We start from the raw sequence: 17,837 nt of genomic DNA, 5'->3' as shown, positions 1-17,837 counted from the left end.
TGACACCCCCTTGCCAGGGCTGATCCTTTAGATCAGGTCTGCTAGAATACACAGTAGCCATTACCTCTTCACAGTCATGGAGTGGCGGTTCAGGGGCCGGGAGGAGAGTTGCGGGATTGAGGTTAGTTGTGTCCAGGATCCGTACCTCCGGATTTTCGCACAGGAGGGCCTGGTATTTGACCAATCGGGAGTTGGTCATCCACTTGGGTCCGTGGCTCTCGAGCAGGCCACGGATGGTGTGGGGGGTAGTCACAAAGAGTGTTTGGCCGAACGTGAGTTTATTGGCCTCGTGTATCAATAGACAGGCCGCCGCTATGCTTCGGAGACACCCCAGCCATCCCCGTGCCACGTTGTCCATGCCCTTTGAGAGATATGCGACCGGGCGTTGCCAGGTGCCGACCAGTTGGGTAAGGACTCCAAGTGCCAATCCCTTCTTTTCGTCGATGAACAAGTGGAACGGCTTGGTCACATCCGGCAATCCGAGCGCTGGTGGGGCCACAAGGGCCTCCTTGAGGTCTTGAAGGGCTTTCAGTTCGTGTTTCTCCCACTGGAGGTTTTGGCCCTCGAGCTCAGGTCCTTTCAATTTGGCGTACAAGCCTTGGGTTAGAACAGCGAAGTTAATGATCCAGATTCCACAGTATCCAGCTGCCCCTAGTAATGCCCGCAATTCCTTCTTATTTGCAGGAGTGGGTTGATTGCGAATGGCTTGAGTCCGGGGGGTACCGAGCCTTCGGGTTCCTTCTCGGAGGCGAATACCCAGGTACTCGACTTCGATCTCACATATTTGGGCCTTTTTCCGACTGGCTCGGTACCCCTGAGCTTCCAGGGTTTTTAAGAGGTAAAGGGTAGCTTCTGCACAGTCCGTGTACGTTTCACGGCCCACTAGTAGGTCGTCCACGTATTGAACGACCGGCCCGTACTCGTCCTGGTACATCTTCAAGTCCTGGGCAAGTTGATCACCAAAGAGGGTGGGCGAGTTCTTGAATCCCTGGGGAAGCCGGGTCCATGTGAATTGCTGCTTAATCCCAGTCTGTAGATCCTCCCACGTGAAAGCAAACAGCTTCTGGCTGTCGACAGCAAGAGGGATGGAGAAGAAGGCGTCCTTCAGATCAATGACACTATACCACTTGGTCTGGGCTGGCACTTGGGCTAGAATGGAGTAAGGGTTCGGTACAAGGGCAACTATGTCGGCTACCTGGTTATTGACTTTCCTCAGGTCCTGGACAGGTCTGTATTCTGATGTTCCTGGCTTCTTAACGGGCAACAGTGGGGTGTTCCAAGCAGATCTGATCGGTTTGAGGACCCCTTGTTGGAGGAGTTTCTGTAGGTGAGTTTGCATACTATGCCTGGCTGCATAAGGGATGTGGTATTGTCCTTGGTTGACGACTTGAGCATTTGGCTTAAGTTCAATCCAGATGGGGATAGCGTTAACGGCCAGTTCGCCGGGATTCACTTCTGCCCATACGTTAGGCACCTCATCCATTAAGGCTCGCCTCTGCTGAGCAAAAGGGGTATCCTGGGCGTAACGGCAGTCGTCGGGGCCTGCAATTGGGGGGGCGTGCAGCCTCCATTCTTCTCTCACAGGGCAGACAAGCGTCACTGGTCGGTCTTCAAAGTGAGCTTCCACTTCACCCGTGGTCTTGAACTTCAAGGTGGCCTGGAGCTTGCAAAGTAGGTCTCGGCCAATCAAGGGGACTGGGCATCCGGGGATATGTATGAACTGATGAGACACCATCGTCCCTCCGATCTGGACTTGGCGTTCCTTGAGGAGGGGAGCTGTGAGTGACTTCCCGGAGGCCCCCACAATCGGTATGGTTTCTTTCGTGGCCGGGGCTATGGCAGTGGTGATAACAGATCGCTGGGCCCCAGTGTCTAGTAAGGCCTTCATTAATTGCGTCCCCACCCGGATCTCCACCAGAGGGTCAGTGGGGACTCTGCCCTCCCGGTCCCTTCATGCAGTATGGTCCCGGGTGGCGTCAAGGGCCATCTGCCATTCCTGTTATTCATCACGTCCTCGGCCTCGGCCTCGTCTGGGACCTCTGGGGCGGTCGTCGTCCTCCTCCTCTCTCGTCTGGTCTCGTGGCTTCTCCGGGCAGTCAGCCCACCAGTGCCCTTCTTTTTGGCAGTTTGCGCACTGGTTACGTCCTATGGGGGACCGTGTTCCTCTCCCCCTTCGGCTCCTTCCTCTGCCCCGTGGTCTAGACCCTAGGCGTTCTTCCAGTACCGTGGCCAACACATCTGCCTTCTCCCGCATCCGTCTGGTCGACTCCTTCCGGGCTTCCGTCTTCTTCTGGTCGCGGTATCCGAAAACGCGATCAGCTATAGCTTTCAGTTGGCTGATACTCATCCCTTCGAACCCCTCCGTTCTCTGTAGCTTTCTTCGTATATCCGGTGCTGACTGACTGACAAAACTCATAACCACTGTGGGGAGGTTCTTGGGGTCTTCGGGGTTTATCGGACTATGCCTTCTAAATGCCTCCATAAGTCGTTCAAGAAAGTCCCCTGGGCTTTCGTCCCTCAGTTGGACTACGCTATGGATTTTTCCCATATTGGTAACCTTCTGTTTTCCCTTTTTAAGGGCTGCCAGGTACGCCTGCTGATACTGGCGGATGACGGTTTGACCCTCGGCGGTTCGATAATCCCACGCAGGGGCAGCGGTGGGCGCCTCCGCCTCTATGAGGTTCTGTATGCTGGCATGGCCTGGGTTCGCATCCCAGACAGCTTGTTCCATATTCTGTTGTAAGAGGCGGCGTTCTTCAGTGGTTAGAATGTGGGCGCTCAACTGCCTAAGGTCACCCCATGTCGGGTTATAACTATATATGATGCCTTCCACCAATTCTACCAGCTGTTCAGGTTTCTGGTCGTACAAGGGCCCATGCAATTTCCAGTTGTACAAGTCGGCACTGGAGAAGGGAACGTGGCTGTAGACGGTCGATTCAATGGGCTGGCCCCCTTCTTCTGCCGGATTAGGGGTAAAGGTGATAGATAGTCGGACTGGGTATAAGTTGGTAATCCCCGCCCCGCGGCTGGAAGGGAGGGCATTTTTTGGACTCGATTGGGGAAACCGAGTGATTTTCTTCACAACCCGTTTGCTCTTCCGTGAGGTTGCGGGGCCAGTTGACTCAGGTGAGCCTGGTCGGGAAGTCTCTCCGGCATCCGATTCTGACTCGGAAGCCTCGGCGTTATCCGGACCCTCTGCCAGGCCCGTGAAGTCGGGGTATATGGGGGCGTATGGAGGTGGCGCAATATCGTCTTCGTACGCCTCCGTCGTAGCAAGTATCGGGGCCTTCAGAGGCACCTTTTCGGGCAAGCCCTGAACTTTCCCTCGGGTTTCCTTCGGGGGTTTCATTCTAGGAAGTGTGTTGGTAGTACGGGGCGTGGTCTCTGTCCTAGCAATAGTAGCACGGGGCGTGGTCTCGGTGGCTTCAATGCTAGGGGCTGTCGGCCTTATGGGGGCGGTCTCTGCAGCCTTCTGAACGGCAGCGGTTGCCGGGGTTTGGAGAGTGAAGGCATGGGTCTGCAGGGCTTTAAGTTTAGTTTTCCTGCCCTTTCTCTGGTTCACCACCATAAGGGCAGCTTTTTCTACCTTACGTTGGGCCCAGTCCGGCGGGTTCCGGACTACATTCAACCACGCTTCTATATACGGTATGTCCTCAGGACAGCCTGGGTTTCCCTCAACTATAACGATGTCCATAACCGCCGCCACCTTCTCATACTCAAATGACCCCTCCGGTGGCCATTCAGCGATCCCCAACCCTGGCCACATAAATTGACATCGCTGTATCATCCCGGCCCTACTACATTTATCTTGGTCGAACACTTCGCTAAAGTGTTCCGTCATTAAGTCTAGAGGTGTGGAACCACCCCCGCCCATCCTAATCTGAGTGCCAAAGGAGAGACCACAGACAAAGGAGGAAAGGGATGGTGGAGGAGTAAGGGGTCTCTTTCCACCGGACACAGAAGGGTCAACACTCGGCCTGACCGGAACGCGGTCGCCCGGTCCGGAAATGCAAGCCCACTCACACACTTTCATACGCCACAAGAAACCCTCCTGTTCGGTTTCTTCGCCCGAGCCTAGTGAGTTTCGGGACCTAGTCCGTATTAGTCACTGGCTAAAAGAGGGTGATCATGCCTCTTCTTCGGTCCTTACTGGGCCGGTCACTACGTTGAGTATACTCGCCTGTCCGCTGGGGTCGCAGGCCGCGCCGTCGGTGCGCTTCTCTCCGGAGTCAAAGAAAAGGTGCCTTGCCGGAACCACACAACCCCTTTCCAGTCAGGCGGAATTGATCGGCCCTCCTCCGGGAGATGGACGCTGAAATCAGCGGTGGCCACTCACCACCTTCTTGGGAGGGGATCGATGACCCGACCTGACCGCAATGGGGGAGGGGAAAGAATATAATCCGATTTTCCTTTTGTAAACACTCCTAGCTGGCTCGCCAATGAAACAGGCTAGTGAATCAGAAGACAAAAGGCCAAATTGGTTCCAAAGCAATGCAACTTTATTGCTAGCAATGAACAGCACTGAGTTCTCTCAGGATACTGTGTGTCATAAATCATCTGACACTTACATTTATACTTCCCTGTTAGGCCTGCGCACTAGACCCCTTATACATCACAGTGAACATGCGCAGCGAACATTTGTAGTTCTTACAGTATACATTTGTAGTTCACAGTACACACACGTCATAATACTGAAATGATACTGGCAAGGAAAACGAAACTTAGTGTCTTCTTCTACACACACAATGCTCCTTTCTAGCACAGGAGATAAGATTCGTTAGGCTCAGAGATGCAGGGTGGGGGTGTCTACACCCTCCAAGGTCATCTATTCATATGACGCCTACATGCAAGCTGGTCTTGTGTAAGCCTTGCTACTACTGTTACAAGCTGTATATCTAATAGCCCTGCATTCTGTCTTGCATTAGTAAACAGCAAAACTGGGTAAGGCACAAATGTCCAGTGCATTCATAAAGTATGGCCAAAAGGCAAAAGTAGAGGTAGTATGCATAAGTATAAGTCCATCAGTATGCACAAAACATGAGGTTGTTCTGTTGGTCAGTAGTATTCGAGTAGTATCCGGCGTTCCACTCCTACAGAATTAGAAAAGGTACAGAGAAGGGTGATGAAAATGATAAAGGGCATGGGATGATGTCTCTATGAGGAAAGGCTAAAGTGGCTAGGGCTCTTCAACTGGGAGAAAAAATGGCTGAGGGGAGATATGATAGAGGTCTATCAAATAATGAGTGGAGTGGAATGGGTAGACGCGAATCGCTTGTTTACTCTTTCCAAAAATACTAGGACAAGGGGACATGCAACGAAACTGCAAAGTAGTAAATTTAAAACGAATCAGAGAAAATATTTTTTCACTCTACGTGTAATTAAACTCTGGAATTCATTGCCAGAGAATGTGGTAAAAGCAGTTAGCTTAGCAGGGTTTAAAAAAGGTTTGGATGGCTTCCTAAAGCAAAGGTCCATAGACCATTATTAAAATGGACTTGGGGGAAACCCAAATGTATTGTACTGTTTTGGGATCCTGCCAGGTACTTGTGACCTGAATTGGCCACAGTTGGAAACAGGATGCTGGACCTTCGGTCTGTCCCAGTATGACAATACTTGTACTAACCTCTAACTGTAACACATTTTTTCATTTAAGAAAAAAACAAAGACATACCTTCTCAAGGAACCCAGTGAGTATTCCGTACACACTAATAGTTATCTTGCCAACCACTGTAAAACAAAGGATCATATAACCTTGTAAATATAATCTAACAACTGTTAAATGTAAGCCACATTGAACTGAAACTCATTTTTGGATAATTGTGGCATACATACATAAATAAATAAGGGCACCTAGATTATAGCATTGCTGCCATTATATGGATAATATGAGACTGTGCCAAGGAGCTTTGTTGGAACAGGAAACTGAGTGAAATCACAAACCTGAAAGCTAGTCCACCTAAGGAGGTTTTCATTTTCCCCAGTGCAGCTGCCACCATCTTGGTACACCCAAAACGATGTAATTGATAGGACAACAAGCTCCATCTACTGGCTTCAGCCCAGGTAATGGGCTAAGCACGCTCCTGCCATCTCCTGTTCATCAAATCTCCTTGAGCTGTGCAGTCGTATTTTCAGCCTGATATTATGCATATAAGTACTGAAAATACATGGTTAGCAAAATTGTACATTCATTGACTGCTGGTGGTGGTATAAACGCCATTTGAATATCAGCCCAATTCTTGGTAACCTGGCTGCTTTTTCTTGACAGACCCCATCGGATCAGTTCCCACCATTTTATCTTTGCCCTTCATCTTGTACCTTTTTATTCATAGTTTGTGTGTAAGAATGACAAGTGCATTCCATTCTGGTGGAAGTGCGACACAGAGGATGACTGCGGAGACCGCTCAGATGAGCCTGAGGACTGTCGTGAGTTACCACTTACCCATTCCTTGACTACTGTATTTAAATATCATGTGCGACATACCTATAGCAAAGTTTTCATTGAAAGAAAGTGGTGTGACATGTGGGAATGTTTAGAACGGAAAAATTTGTGGGAGGGGGAAGATAAATTAGATGGGTTACTGTCATACCTTTCAACTTACTGAGCACTGTTTAGTGATTTTCAGTATAAGGGGAGACATGAAGTTTAGTGGATATGGAGACCTCGGTTAGGAAGATGAGACTTGCTCACTGATTAATGTCCACTAACTTGGGCTTTACAAATTGCCTAAGTTCATCAGCTTTCCCTGTCTGCTGCCTTCTCATGTCTTCACGTATTTTTCTTTACTACATTTTTCCCCATTTTGACAGTTGGTTCAACACAGAAACAAAACAAAACAAAAAACAACAATTCTGATAACACTTGCGATTGATATTTGTGAATTTTGCACAACAAAGAAAACTGAACTTGTGTAATTAGTATAACCTAAACCAAGGCAATAATGTATTTTACATAGGGGGACAGGCTGTTACCAGTGTAGGCTACTGTTAAAATGTGTTGTTTTATTGTTAACCCCATGTGAGGGGGTATACAGAACACCACCCCTCACCCTTAAGGATAGTCCCTCAGGTACCCTGAGCCACTTTAAACCCATTAGTCCAGCCCAGAGAGGAAGTGAGATGGGAGAGATGGAGCCAAAGGTACAGGAAAGAGAAAGTATAAAAAGTAGGGCCAGACTGGGGTTAAGGAGGCCTAGAGGAGGAAGAGTTGAGCCCCACCGTATGCCTCTACAACTTGTGCCTAGCGACTGTGACTGAGATTTGAGACTTGTAAACTTTGTCTTGAGGTCTGGCTAGAGCCAGACCTGGACCTCAGAGAGAGGAAAAAAGAAGAGCTTACAGGCTGTGTTTAGGGCATTGCAGCCAACAGCCTCAGACTGTTTGGGCCTTGTCAGCCACAGGACCTGGATAAGACTGTATTTGTTAAACCAAAGAGACTTTTCACCTTGTTTAACAGGCCTGCAGTTTTCTGTTAATAAAGCACTTATTTTCAGTTTTAGAACTTTGTCCAGCTGTGTTATTGTGCAGGCCTATCCTCGCTCGCGGTATGACATCCCAGTTATTAGTTTAGTTTATTAAAATATAATATTTATTAACTAGGTCTCATTGCATAAAGTGGGACTAGTGCTAAAATAGCACAACTTAGTGGTAAAATAACACCTCTTAATGGTAGCCCACATTGATAAATTACGCCTTTCAGTGACTTTCCCAATTTCCATTTAAAATAATTCCTTCAGTTTCCACAGCACTTCCCCCACTGTGTACTGTGAAGTCACTTCTAGGGCCTGATATTCAGCCAGCAGTGATCAATGCTTTCCTGACCACCGCTGGCGTTAAACCCAGAAAATCAATGCCCGGCCATTAGCACTTAACCAACCAAGTGTCGATTCCATCCCTGAACCACTCCCAAAATAGCCGGTTTTCAGTTTTGCGCTAAGCAGTTATTTCCAGCGGCACTAACCAATTAAGTGTCCTTGAAATTTAGCAGCCTCGAATTTGCAATTTAACCTGTCAGGAGCCATTTCTGGCTGGTGAAATTGCTTCGACTATCAATCCCTCAGTTTTTATTTTTATTCAGTAGCTGACTCATCCCTGGTACATTTACTATAAGTACAATTTGGGCAGATTTTCATACATTTCTTATTTGAACGTTCCAGTTTAGGCAGCACAAATCCAGGACAGCTTTGCATGTATCCAGAAAGTCTGAGCCCAAAGTATAAAGTAACCTGGAAAATCAGCAAAATACCATACGCACGCAGTTCGATGTGAGGAGTTTGGAGTGATAACTAGTCAGAAGCAACTTTGTGTACAAATCAATTTTAAAATAATATTGTTCTCCACTTCCTGTCACACAGCTGAATTTAAATGTCGACCAGGACAATTCCAGTGTTCAACGGGGATCTGCACCAATCCAGCTTTCATCTGTGATGGTGACAATGACTGCCAGGACAACTCTGATGAAGCCAATTGTGGTGAGCATGGGCATCTTTTGGGGGGGGGGGGGGGGGAGGAGAGAGTGAGTGTGGTGTTCAGAGAGGTGCTGCTGAAGGCAGTGATTGTGTGTTTAAGTCCCTTGGCTCACATGTGAGGAGGACGCAAATGGATTTTAATATCATACCTTAGGAAATACGTGCAAAGGCCGATGTCATCATTTAAATGTTTTAACGTAGGGAAACAAGCTGTGATGTTTCCCCTCAATGTAAAACTCCTATTCTTGTTTTTACCCTACTGTCTTGGTTTTGATTACATTTGTTATATGATTACGTGGAGTAATAAGTCAAAAACGTAGAAAAAAGGGTTCACACATTTTTCTTCAGCTTTTACCATGCCTTCTTTTTTGGAAGCTTATCTGTCTTCCTTTCACCGAAAAAATTCCTCTTTTTCATTCTTTGGATTTTTCTCATTCACAATTGGCCTCTGCTGGCAGGGCCGTGGGAAGGAGTGGGCATTCGCCTGGGGTGTTATGGAGGTGGGAGTGTGCATGAGGAAAATGTAATGATGCCATTTTCCCACTAGTGTCACTGCAGCCAAGGTTTGGCTGGTTGTGTTATCGGAGGCATAGGCTGGCTGGCCAGCCACTGGTTAAAAGAGGAAACGCAGACTCTACGTAGCTCAGAGAGGGTTCTGTCTGCTGGGGCTACAGCACCAAGAGTCTTTGTTCCCAATTATCCAGGATTCGCCTCTTCCTCCCATTTTTATATTCTTCCCCCCTCCAATAGGCTTAGACTTTGCAGCTTGGAAAAACAAGCAAAAGTAAAATTTGCATGGGGGATCCTGTACATTCCTTCTACCAGCACATCTTCTGAGAAGACATTTTCTATTGCAGCAAGGACTGTGGAAGACAGGAGAGCTAGACTGAATCCTGAGGTTGTTGATGACTTATTTAGCCACAAATTAAAAATTAATGGCAGTGCTTCATTGGGCATATTTCTTCCCCGCTAGGTCTTATAGAGGTGGTTGTATTTTGTACCCCTGGACATTTTAAGAGGGTGGATTAGGATTCCTTGGGGTAGTAGAAGTCAGCTATTGTTGGGGTTGGAAGGGTAGAGGGTGGTTGTGGTGGTGGGAGGGGGGTATTATAGTTGCTTGTTGTTATTATTGTTTTCTATTTGTGATTTATAAACAACAGTTGCACAGCATATTGTTCCTTTTTATAGTTTAATATTTAAATATAAAAGCATGTGTTCGAGGCTTCTGCAGATGAGGACAGAGTCCACAGGGATGGGGACAGGGCTTGTGGGGATGGGACGGGGATGGAGACAGAACCACGGGGACGGGAAGGGACAAACTTTGGCCCCGTGTCATTCTCTGCCCACAGACTGTAGCTCCATGAGAAATTCAGTACATTTGCACCTAGAGTTTAGCCACTAGGGGTTGCTAGTGCTTGATGATTGGGACTCCCTCCGCCTTGACAACATCCCCAGAACCCTTGGTATAGGACTCACACAGTACCTGCTGAAGAGCAGGTTCTGAGCCCTTTTTTACATGAGGCACCACAAAAAGATTCAGCACATTTTACTCAAAAGGTAAAAACGACCAAAAGATCGAGCAGTAAAAGCATGAAAGTGGCCAATTGGTATTTTGAACAGTCCGAATAGTTACAAGCCTCCTCCTTTAAGCTCTCCTCATTCTCTGCTTCTCAATACAGATATACACGTCTGCCTCCCCAGCCAGTTCAAATGCACAAACACCAACCGCTGCATCCCTGGCATATTCCGCTGCAACGGGCAGGATAACTGTGGGGACGGAGAGGATGAGAGAGAGTGCCGTAAGTAGCTTTTAATCACACAAGTGTGGCTTCAGGTTTTGGTAAAGGAAAAAACTAATTGGGTAAACCAGATAGATTCTAAGTTTTATCTTAATTTTCTTTTGTCTGCCCAAAGCCAGCACCTACTCCTCTCTCCTTGCCCCCCCTCAGTGACAGCACCTACTCTTCTCTCCTTGCCCCCCTCAATGAAAGCACCTAACACCTCTCTCTCCTTGCCCCCCCTCAATGACAACACCTTCTCCTCTCTCCTTGCCCCCCTCAATGCCAGCACCTACACCTCTCTCCTTGCCCACCCTCAATGACAGCACTTTCTCCTCTCTCCTTGCCCCTCTCAATGACAACACCTTCTCCTCTCTCCTTGCCCCCTCTCAATGACAGCACCTACTCTTCTCTCCTTGCCCCCCCCTCAATGCCAGCACCTACTCTTCTCTCCTTGCCCCCCTCAATGCCAGCACCTACTCCTCTCTCCTTGCCCCCCCCTCAATGACAGCACCTTATCCTCTCTCCTTGCCCCCTCAATGCCATCACCTACTCCTTTCTCCTTGCCCCCCTCAATGCCAGCACCTACTCCTTGCCCCCTCTGAATGACAGCACCTACTCCTTGCCCCCCCCCTGCAAGCACTTAAAGCTTCCTTTGTGTCGTGACAAGGGCAACGGCAGCAATGTAAGCAGGCTGCTTCAGCAGCTCTGAAGGCGTTCGCTCAGCCATGTCCTGCCCTTTAGGAAAGAGGAAGTTGCTTCAAAGAGGGTAGGACGCAGCTGAGGGAAGGTCTCTGGGGCTGCCGAAGCAGCCTGCTTACATTGCTGCCCAGGAGTGTAGCAAGCCCGGCATGTGCCCTGTGTGACATGCCCTCAAATGCTGCTGATGCACTCCCCGCCCCACCCATGTTGCATAGGAAGCCAATGGAAGGGGTGCAATTTTTTGCGCCCAGGTCTCATAGCCCCTATTTTTACCTGCTAGACTGTGTTGGGAGGAGGAGGGGAAGTGGAGGGAGAAAATGTATGGATAAATAATTTGCTAATTACCCTTACATTGATTTCAAATTTACAGTTTACTGCTCATTCCAAGTGGAAAACAATAAAATGAAAGGGAAAGGGGATGGGATTCGATATACCACTTTTCTGTGGTTACAATCAAAGCGGTTTACTTATTATATACAGATACTTATTTTGTACCTGGGTTGATGGAGGGTTGAGTGACTTTTCCAGAGTCGCAAGAAGCTGCAGTGGGAATTCTCAGGTTGCTACACTAACTACTCCTCCACTCCAGCTGATGGGTCAGATATCTATGATATGACTGTTTACAAAGTACATTGTGTTCCACTTCTTCTGTTTTGCTCTTTGCCCAGCGGAGGTGACTTGTGCTTCAAATCAGTTCCAGTGTGCGATTACTAAGCGCTGCATCCCAAGAGTCTGGGTCTGTGACCGAGACAATGACTGTGTGGATGGATCCGATGAGCCTGCCAATTGCAGTAAGACTCTTTATTTACTGGTCTTCCATGACCATAAAAACACATGTTCAAGATGTTTAAAAAAAAATGAGAAAGTTATCTTTCTGGCTAGCTGGAGGTAACAAGACGTTACATGTAGAGACTAATATTAAAGTTATTGCACCAAAATAAGAAACATCTCTACATTATTACCCTTATGAATTCATTAAACAGTCCCTTTTTCACTCCAAAATCTGGTAAACCCATTGGAACCCCTCACCCAAGAGCCACCAACAGGTCAATTTTCAGGCTATCCCTCATGAATATGCATGAAAGAGAATTTGCATATAATGGTGGTAGTAGCCATTCAGGGGTCTTTTTACTAAGTAAAAAATGGTCTGTGGTAGTGTAGGCGCGTGTATTGAGCGAGCTCCGGGCCAGTTTTGACTGCGTCTGCAAAAAAGGACTTTTTTCTAATGGGACGGGAAAAGGGCCTGCGGTAAAACTGAAACCAGTGCACGCTCAAAACCGGCCTTAACACCGCCAATTGATCTAGTGGTAAGGGCTCGTGCACTACACATGCGGTGACTGGTCAGCACGCATCAAGAGCAGATTACCACCAGAAATGATGCACGTGGGAGGAAATAAAATAAATCATCCAGGCAGTATGGGCGTGAGCCAAATCTGAAATTACCTCCAGGGGGGTGTGGTAGCCTGGCAGTAGTCTTGTTTTGGCGCGTTCTGCACATGCGCAACATCTAATGCGCCTTTGTAAAAGGGCTTCTCAAATCTTTCATGCATATTCATTAGGGGTATCCTGAAAACCTGACCCATTCACAACTCTCGAGGACTAGAAATGAAAACCATTGGTTAAATATTAGTATCGACAGTTTTTGTTTTTAATGAGAATTTTCTGCGGTTCCACCGTATACCCTGTTCCCAACTACTCATTTATTGTATTCATTCTTATATCCCACAGTTATCCAAAAACAGGTTTCGGTTCAATGTGGTTTACAATTTTCGGTTATTAGTACATTCTGTTGTGTTTTTACATTACATTACAATCATTGTATTATCATCATTACATTACATTCAATGTCAGACATTTGTATCGTATGTGGTTGACCATAGAATTTCTTGAAAACGTAGGTTTTTAGGCCTTTCCTGAACTGAAGGTACTCAGTGATGCTTCTTATCGTCGTTGGGCATCGAGTTCCACCATTTGGAACCCAGGTAGCTGAATCCAGCCGTGTAGATGGATTTGTAGGTTATGTTTCTGCAGTTGGGCAGATGGAGTAATACATAACTTCTGGTCTCTGGACTGTTTCTCGGCGACAGTTCAATCAAGTCTAGCATGAGGTCAAGAGCCATGCCAAACAGAAGCTTGAAAACGAGTACTAGTTTTGACAACAGTCTGTCCCTAACTGAGAGCCAGTGTAGTTTTGCTTTCATATTTTGATTTTTTTTGAATATCAGTCTCGTTGCTGTGTTTTGTATGATTTGCAGTGATTTTAGTATGTTTTCTGTGCATCCTACGTATGCTGCATTGCAGTAATCTAGTTGGAATGATATCATCAGTTATACTATTATCCCAGTGGATTTTGCCTATATTGTTTTGCAGACCTTGAAGTGTTCTATGTAACATCATGTGGTGAAAGGTTCTGTTATATGGTGGACAACACCAAATCCTTGGACAATTATTCACATATGTTAGCAAGAAATGTACTTCTCAGGTCCTTAAATTATTGGCTGTGCACGTACAGTAAAGATTAGACTCCAGTAAGAGTTTTAATGGTTCTCTATTAACTGGACCGGTCCTTTTCCTGTTAACCTCTGGCCCTAAATTCCAAAGGATTTATCCATATTGCAACAGCCGCTAAGCAGATAATTTTTTATTTTATTTATTAGGATTTATTTCCTGCGTTTTTGAAGAAATTCACCCCAGGCAATATACAGCAAGAATAAGCTGGACATAGGCGACAGACAATTACAGCAGTAAAAATATTCAGTTAGCAGTACATAGTATAGCAGGGTATGCTAGTTACAATGTCAATACAATAGACATTAAAACATCTTTTTAGCATAAGACAGTGCGTATCAGTCTTCTTGTGGCCATAATCACAGCCATATCTTCGCTGGAGGTGCAGAATAAGATACACCTATGGAGAGGGTACCCCCCCCCCCCCCAAATGCTAGCTTTGTGACCCGTTTGGCGTCCCAGCTGAAATAAGGGGACTAACTTAAAGAAAATTGCACACAAAATCAGAAAAGGTGTACGAAAATGATTTCAGCTAGAGGAGGAGTGGATATGCAAGTCTCGCTACAGTGTGAGCAGCTAATGTTAGGTTTTGTGTGTGTGACTAGCTAGTTGCTGCTTCCATTAAAGGCCTGAGAGAAGAATCAAGTTTTCCCCTGTTTCCTGAAGTAGAGTTAGTCTTGTATTAAATGAAGCTTTTCAGGGAGTGTGCTTCAGAGCGTGGAACCTACTCCAGAGAAGGCTAGTTGGCAGCTGTCAGGTTGCATGATTTCCTTTCAAGATAAGTCCCATATCTATTAATTTTCAGTGATACTGTAGAGTGCTGTTTGTAAGTTTTCTCTGACCCCCCCCCCCCCCCCCCCCCGGCAGTATTCATACTGGGTCACAACGAGGGCATTCTGCCTAATTAAAGTGGATAATAATGATAGTCAGTCGCTATCTGTGTAGTTAAGCAGTTTTAAGTTGGGCTAGAAAAAAGCTGTCTTCACTGAAACTGCTTTCCTGTCTGAATAGCAGCTAAATATTACTGCTCTTCGTGTAGTCACTGGTGGTGAGTGCTGTCTATTTCTAGTCAGCAACTCCACTTCTACAGATAACGGCCGGCGTTTTATACACTTGCCGTGGTGTTTAAATATTGATCCATATAAACCTATTAGAATCTACTATTGAATTGCAAAATATGTTTCCCCACTCCACCTAGTGTTTATTTTAATAAAGTGACACTGACGTGGTGCACAGCAGTTTCCGGACGTTTCATATGAAGGGCCATGCAGGGTATTTCAGATCAGAGGTACTAGACAGAGGTGGGATCCCAATTGGAGGAAAGCTTGTTGAGTTGGAAGGATGGATGAGGGGAAAGGGGGAGCATGTCTGGCCTTTAGGGTTTTGGATTTCAGTGTGGGGTCCCATTATCCTGCTGCTTGGGCCATCCTATCGCCTCCATCTGAGGATGGGGCTGTGTATTTTGTTGCCTTTATGTAGTTTTCAAAGAGCAAATGTTAACTTACAATCCAGTCTGGCATTTTCCATTTCTGCTTAGCAGCTCTGTGTTCAGAGAGAGACAAATCTAAAAATTTGTACAGTTCAGCTCTCGTGTCATGTGTGTGTGTGTGTGTAGGGGGGGGAGCATTCTACTTTGCAGGCTCCAGTTTAGGGGTTCTCAATTGTATTTCTTTAGGCTGGTCACCGAATCTCAAAAAAGATATAGTGGAATTAGAAAAAGTGCAGAGAAAGGTGAGGAAAGCCTAAAGTGGCTAGGGCTCTACAGCTTGGAGAAAAGACAGCTGAGGGGAGATAGAGGTCTATAAAATATTGAGTGGAATGGAAAGGGTAGATGTGAAGCATCTGTTTACTGTTTCCAAAAATACTAGGACTAGGGGGCATTCAAAGAAGCTACAAAGTAGTAAATTTGAAATGAATTGGAGAAAATCTTTCTTCACTTTAACGTGTAATTAAACTGTGGAATTACAGTGCCAGAGAATGTGGTAAAGGCGGTTAGTGGGGTTTAAAAAAGGTTTGAACGGCTTCCTAAAGGAAAAGTCCATAGACCATTATTAAAATGGACTTGGGGAAAATCCACTGCTTATTTCTGGGATATAACAAAATATTTAAACACACATGAATACAAGTGTATTGCTTCTTCAGCTTATTGAGAGTGGAGTAGTCTCATATATAACACACGATAAAAATTATTTGATTTTTCACCCAATGACTGGGTGTATTATCTGTGTGTATTGTCTAATCATTGACTTAACCTCCACCACCCTTTGCTAATCTTATATATGAAAATATATTTCTGTTTATCAATATGCTATCATCTAATTTTATGCAGCACTTAGCTTGAACAAGTTGGTGCTCTTAAAACCCTGACAGGTCCCCGTTTCGTGGCTACTTTTTCAAGGGGGAGTCACCAGTTCAAGTAACTGTCTCAAGTGCAACTGCAGCATTACTCTGGGTGTATTACTCTGGGTGTATTACTCTGAGACAGAGTAATGCTGCAGTTGCACTTGAGACAGTTACTTGAACTGGTGACTCCCCCTTGAAAAAGTAGCCACGAAACGGGGACCTGTCAGGGTTTTAAGAGCACCAACTTGTTCAAGCTAAGTGCTGCATAAAATTAGATGATAGCATATTGATAAACAGAAATATATTTTCATATATAAGATTAGCAAAGGGTGGTGGAGGTTAAGTCAATGATTAGACAATACACACAGATAATACACCCAGTCATTGGGTGAAAAATCAAATAATTTTTATCATGTGTTATATATGAGACTACTCCACTCTCAATAAGCTGAAGAAGCAATACACTTGTATTCATGTGTGTTTAAATATTTTGTTATATTTTGATGCTCGACAGAGCACAGGCACAATTGTTTATTTCTGGGATAGGCAGCATAAAATGTTTTGTACTTTTTTGGGATCTTTCCAGGTATTTGTGACCTGGCCACTGTTGGAAACAGGATACTGGGCTTGATGGACCTTTGGTCTGCCCCAGTATGGCAATACTTTTGTACTTACGTAGGATCTGTGATTTTTTTCCCCCCTAAATGGATACCTGTGTCATTGAGAAGCATTTATGCTGTGTAAATTTGTGCAGTGGCTGGACCAGCTAAGAGTATGTACCTCTCCGATTATTTTTCAGTGCTGAAGAATAATTCTTGAATTGGTTGTGTTTGTGTGTGTATGTGACTGAATGCGTTATGTTCTCTGTATTTCAGCTCAGATGACGTGTGGTGTGGATGAGTTCCGTTGCAAGGATTCTGGAAGGTGCATTCCGGCGCGCTGGAAGTGTGATGGCGAGGATGACTGTGGGGACGGATCTGATGAGCCCAAAGAAGAATGCGGTAAGTGTGGGGTTGGTTTGCAGCATTTATATTTGCTGGGTAACTTAGGTGCTCATTTTCAAAGCATATGGACTTACAAAGTTGCATAGTAACGTATGGAACTATGTGAGTCTAAGTGCTTTGAAAATGAACCCTTTGACCACACAAACATATCTGAAGTTCTGGGTCTGTTCGTTTGACAGTCTGCACTGTAGAAGTAACAGGTTGTTACTTATTTAGGGGCATCTCGCATAAGCGCTAGTGGCTGTTGGGGAGGATTCATCCATACATCTGTCTCTGTCCGTTTGTATGCATTTGTTTGTGCATATGCTAACATTTACATAGGAATTTATTACTGGTGAAGGAAGAGCCATGAATAAACTGCAGTTGGTGAGAGGACAGACCACCACCACCAAACAAGAAACCTGACAGAGAAAGAATGATGAAGCTGTGGGTGGTGGGAGGATAGGCCCAACACCCAAAATGGAGCCAAATGGCAGAGAAAGGAGGCTGAGCCTGGAGCTGTGGGAGGTGGGGAAACAAGGCCTATCCCCTGAACAAGGAGCAAAGCCAAGAGCCAAGATTTTTTTGGAATCTTAGAACATGAAAAAAGTCTAAACATGTATACTTATGATGTGACATAATGGTGTGTTTTCCCCCTCCAATATATATATAAAGAGTGAGAGGTGTTTTAATGTACTGTATTAAAAAGTTTGTTTTCCTGTTTGTTTTTATATTTCAGATGAGAGAACATGTGAACCCTATCAGTTCCGCTGCAAGAATAATCGTTGCGTGCCGGGACGCTGGCAGTGTGATTATGATAATGACTGTGGGGACAATTCAGATGAAGAAAGCTGCAGTATGTTTGCCTTCTTAAAGCTAAATGATAACATGGACATGGTGTGTGACAGACTGTGGGTAAAAAAAGTGGGAGAGCGACCAAGGATACCAGAAACTGGAAGATGTTCGTTAATAAACAACTTTATTAATAATTTGAAGTCTTCAAATTATTAATAAAGTTGTTTATTAACGAACATCTTCCAGTTTCTGGTATCCTTGGT

At 45.7% G+C, this 17,837-nt stretch overlaps 1 protein-coding gene across 1 annotated transcript in view; it reads left to right on the top strand.

Annotated features, from left to right (window-relative positions):
- Window positions 1–17,837, top strand: part of LRP1 (LDL receptor related protein 1) — a 612,781-nt gene that overhangs the window by 523,146 nt on the left and 71,798 nt on the right. The window contains exons 63-68 of the mRNA XM_030196646.1: window positions 6,330–6,423; window positions 8,352–8,468; window positions 10,145–10,264; window positions 11,614–11,736; window positions 16,672–16,797; window positions 17,519–17,635. Coding sequence (XP_030052506.1) covers window positions 6,330–6,423; window positions 8,352–8,468; window positions 10,145–10,264; window positions 11,614–11,736; window positions 16,672–16,797; window positions 17,519–17,635 — 697 coding nt within the window. The remainder of the gene's footprint in view (window positions 1–6,329; window positions 6,424–8,351; window positions 8,469–10,144; window positions 10,265–11,613; window positions 11,737–16,671; window positions 16,798–17,518; window positions 17,636–17,837) is intronic.

This window comes from Microcaecilia unicolor, chromosome 3 (genome assembly GCF_901765095.1).
Source record: "Microcaecilia unicolor chromosome 3, aMicUni1.1, whole genome shotgun sequence".
Classification (NCBI taxonomy): Eukaryota; Metazoa; Chordata; class Amphibia; order Gymnophiona; family Siphonopidae; genus Microcaecilia; species Microcaecilia unicolor.
Note: the sequence above shows the minus strand (reverse complement) of the source record. Positions and strands in the feature narration are given on the sequence as shown.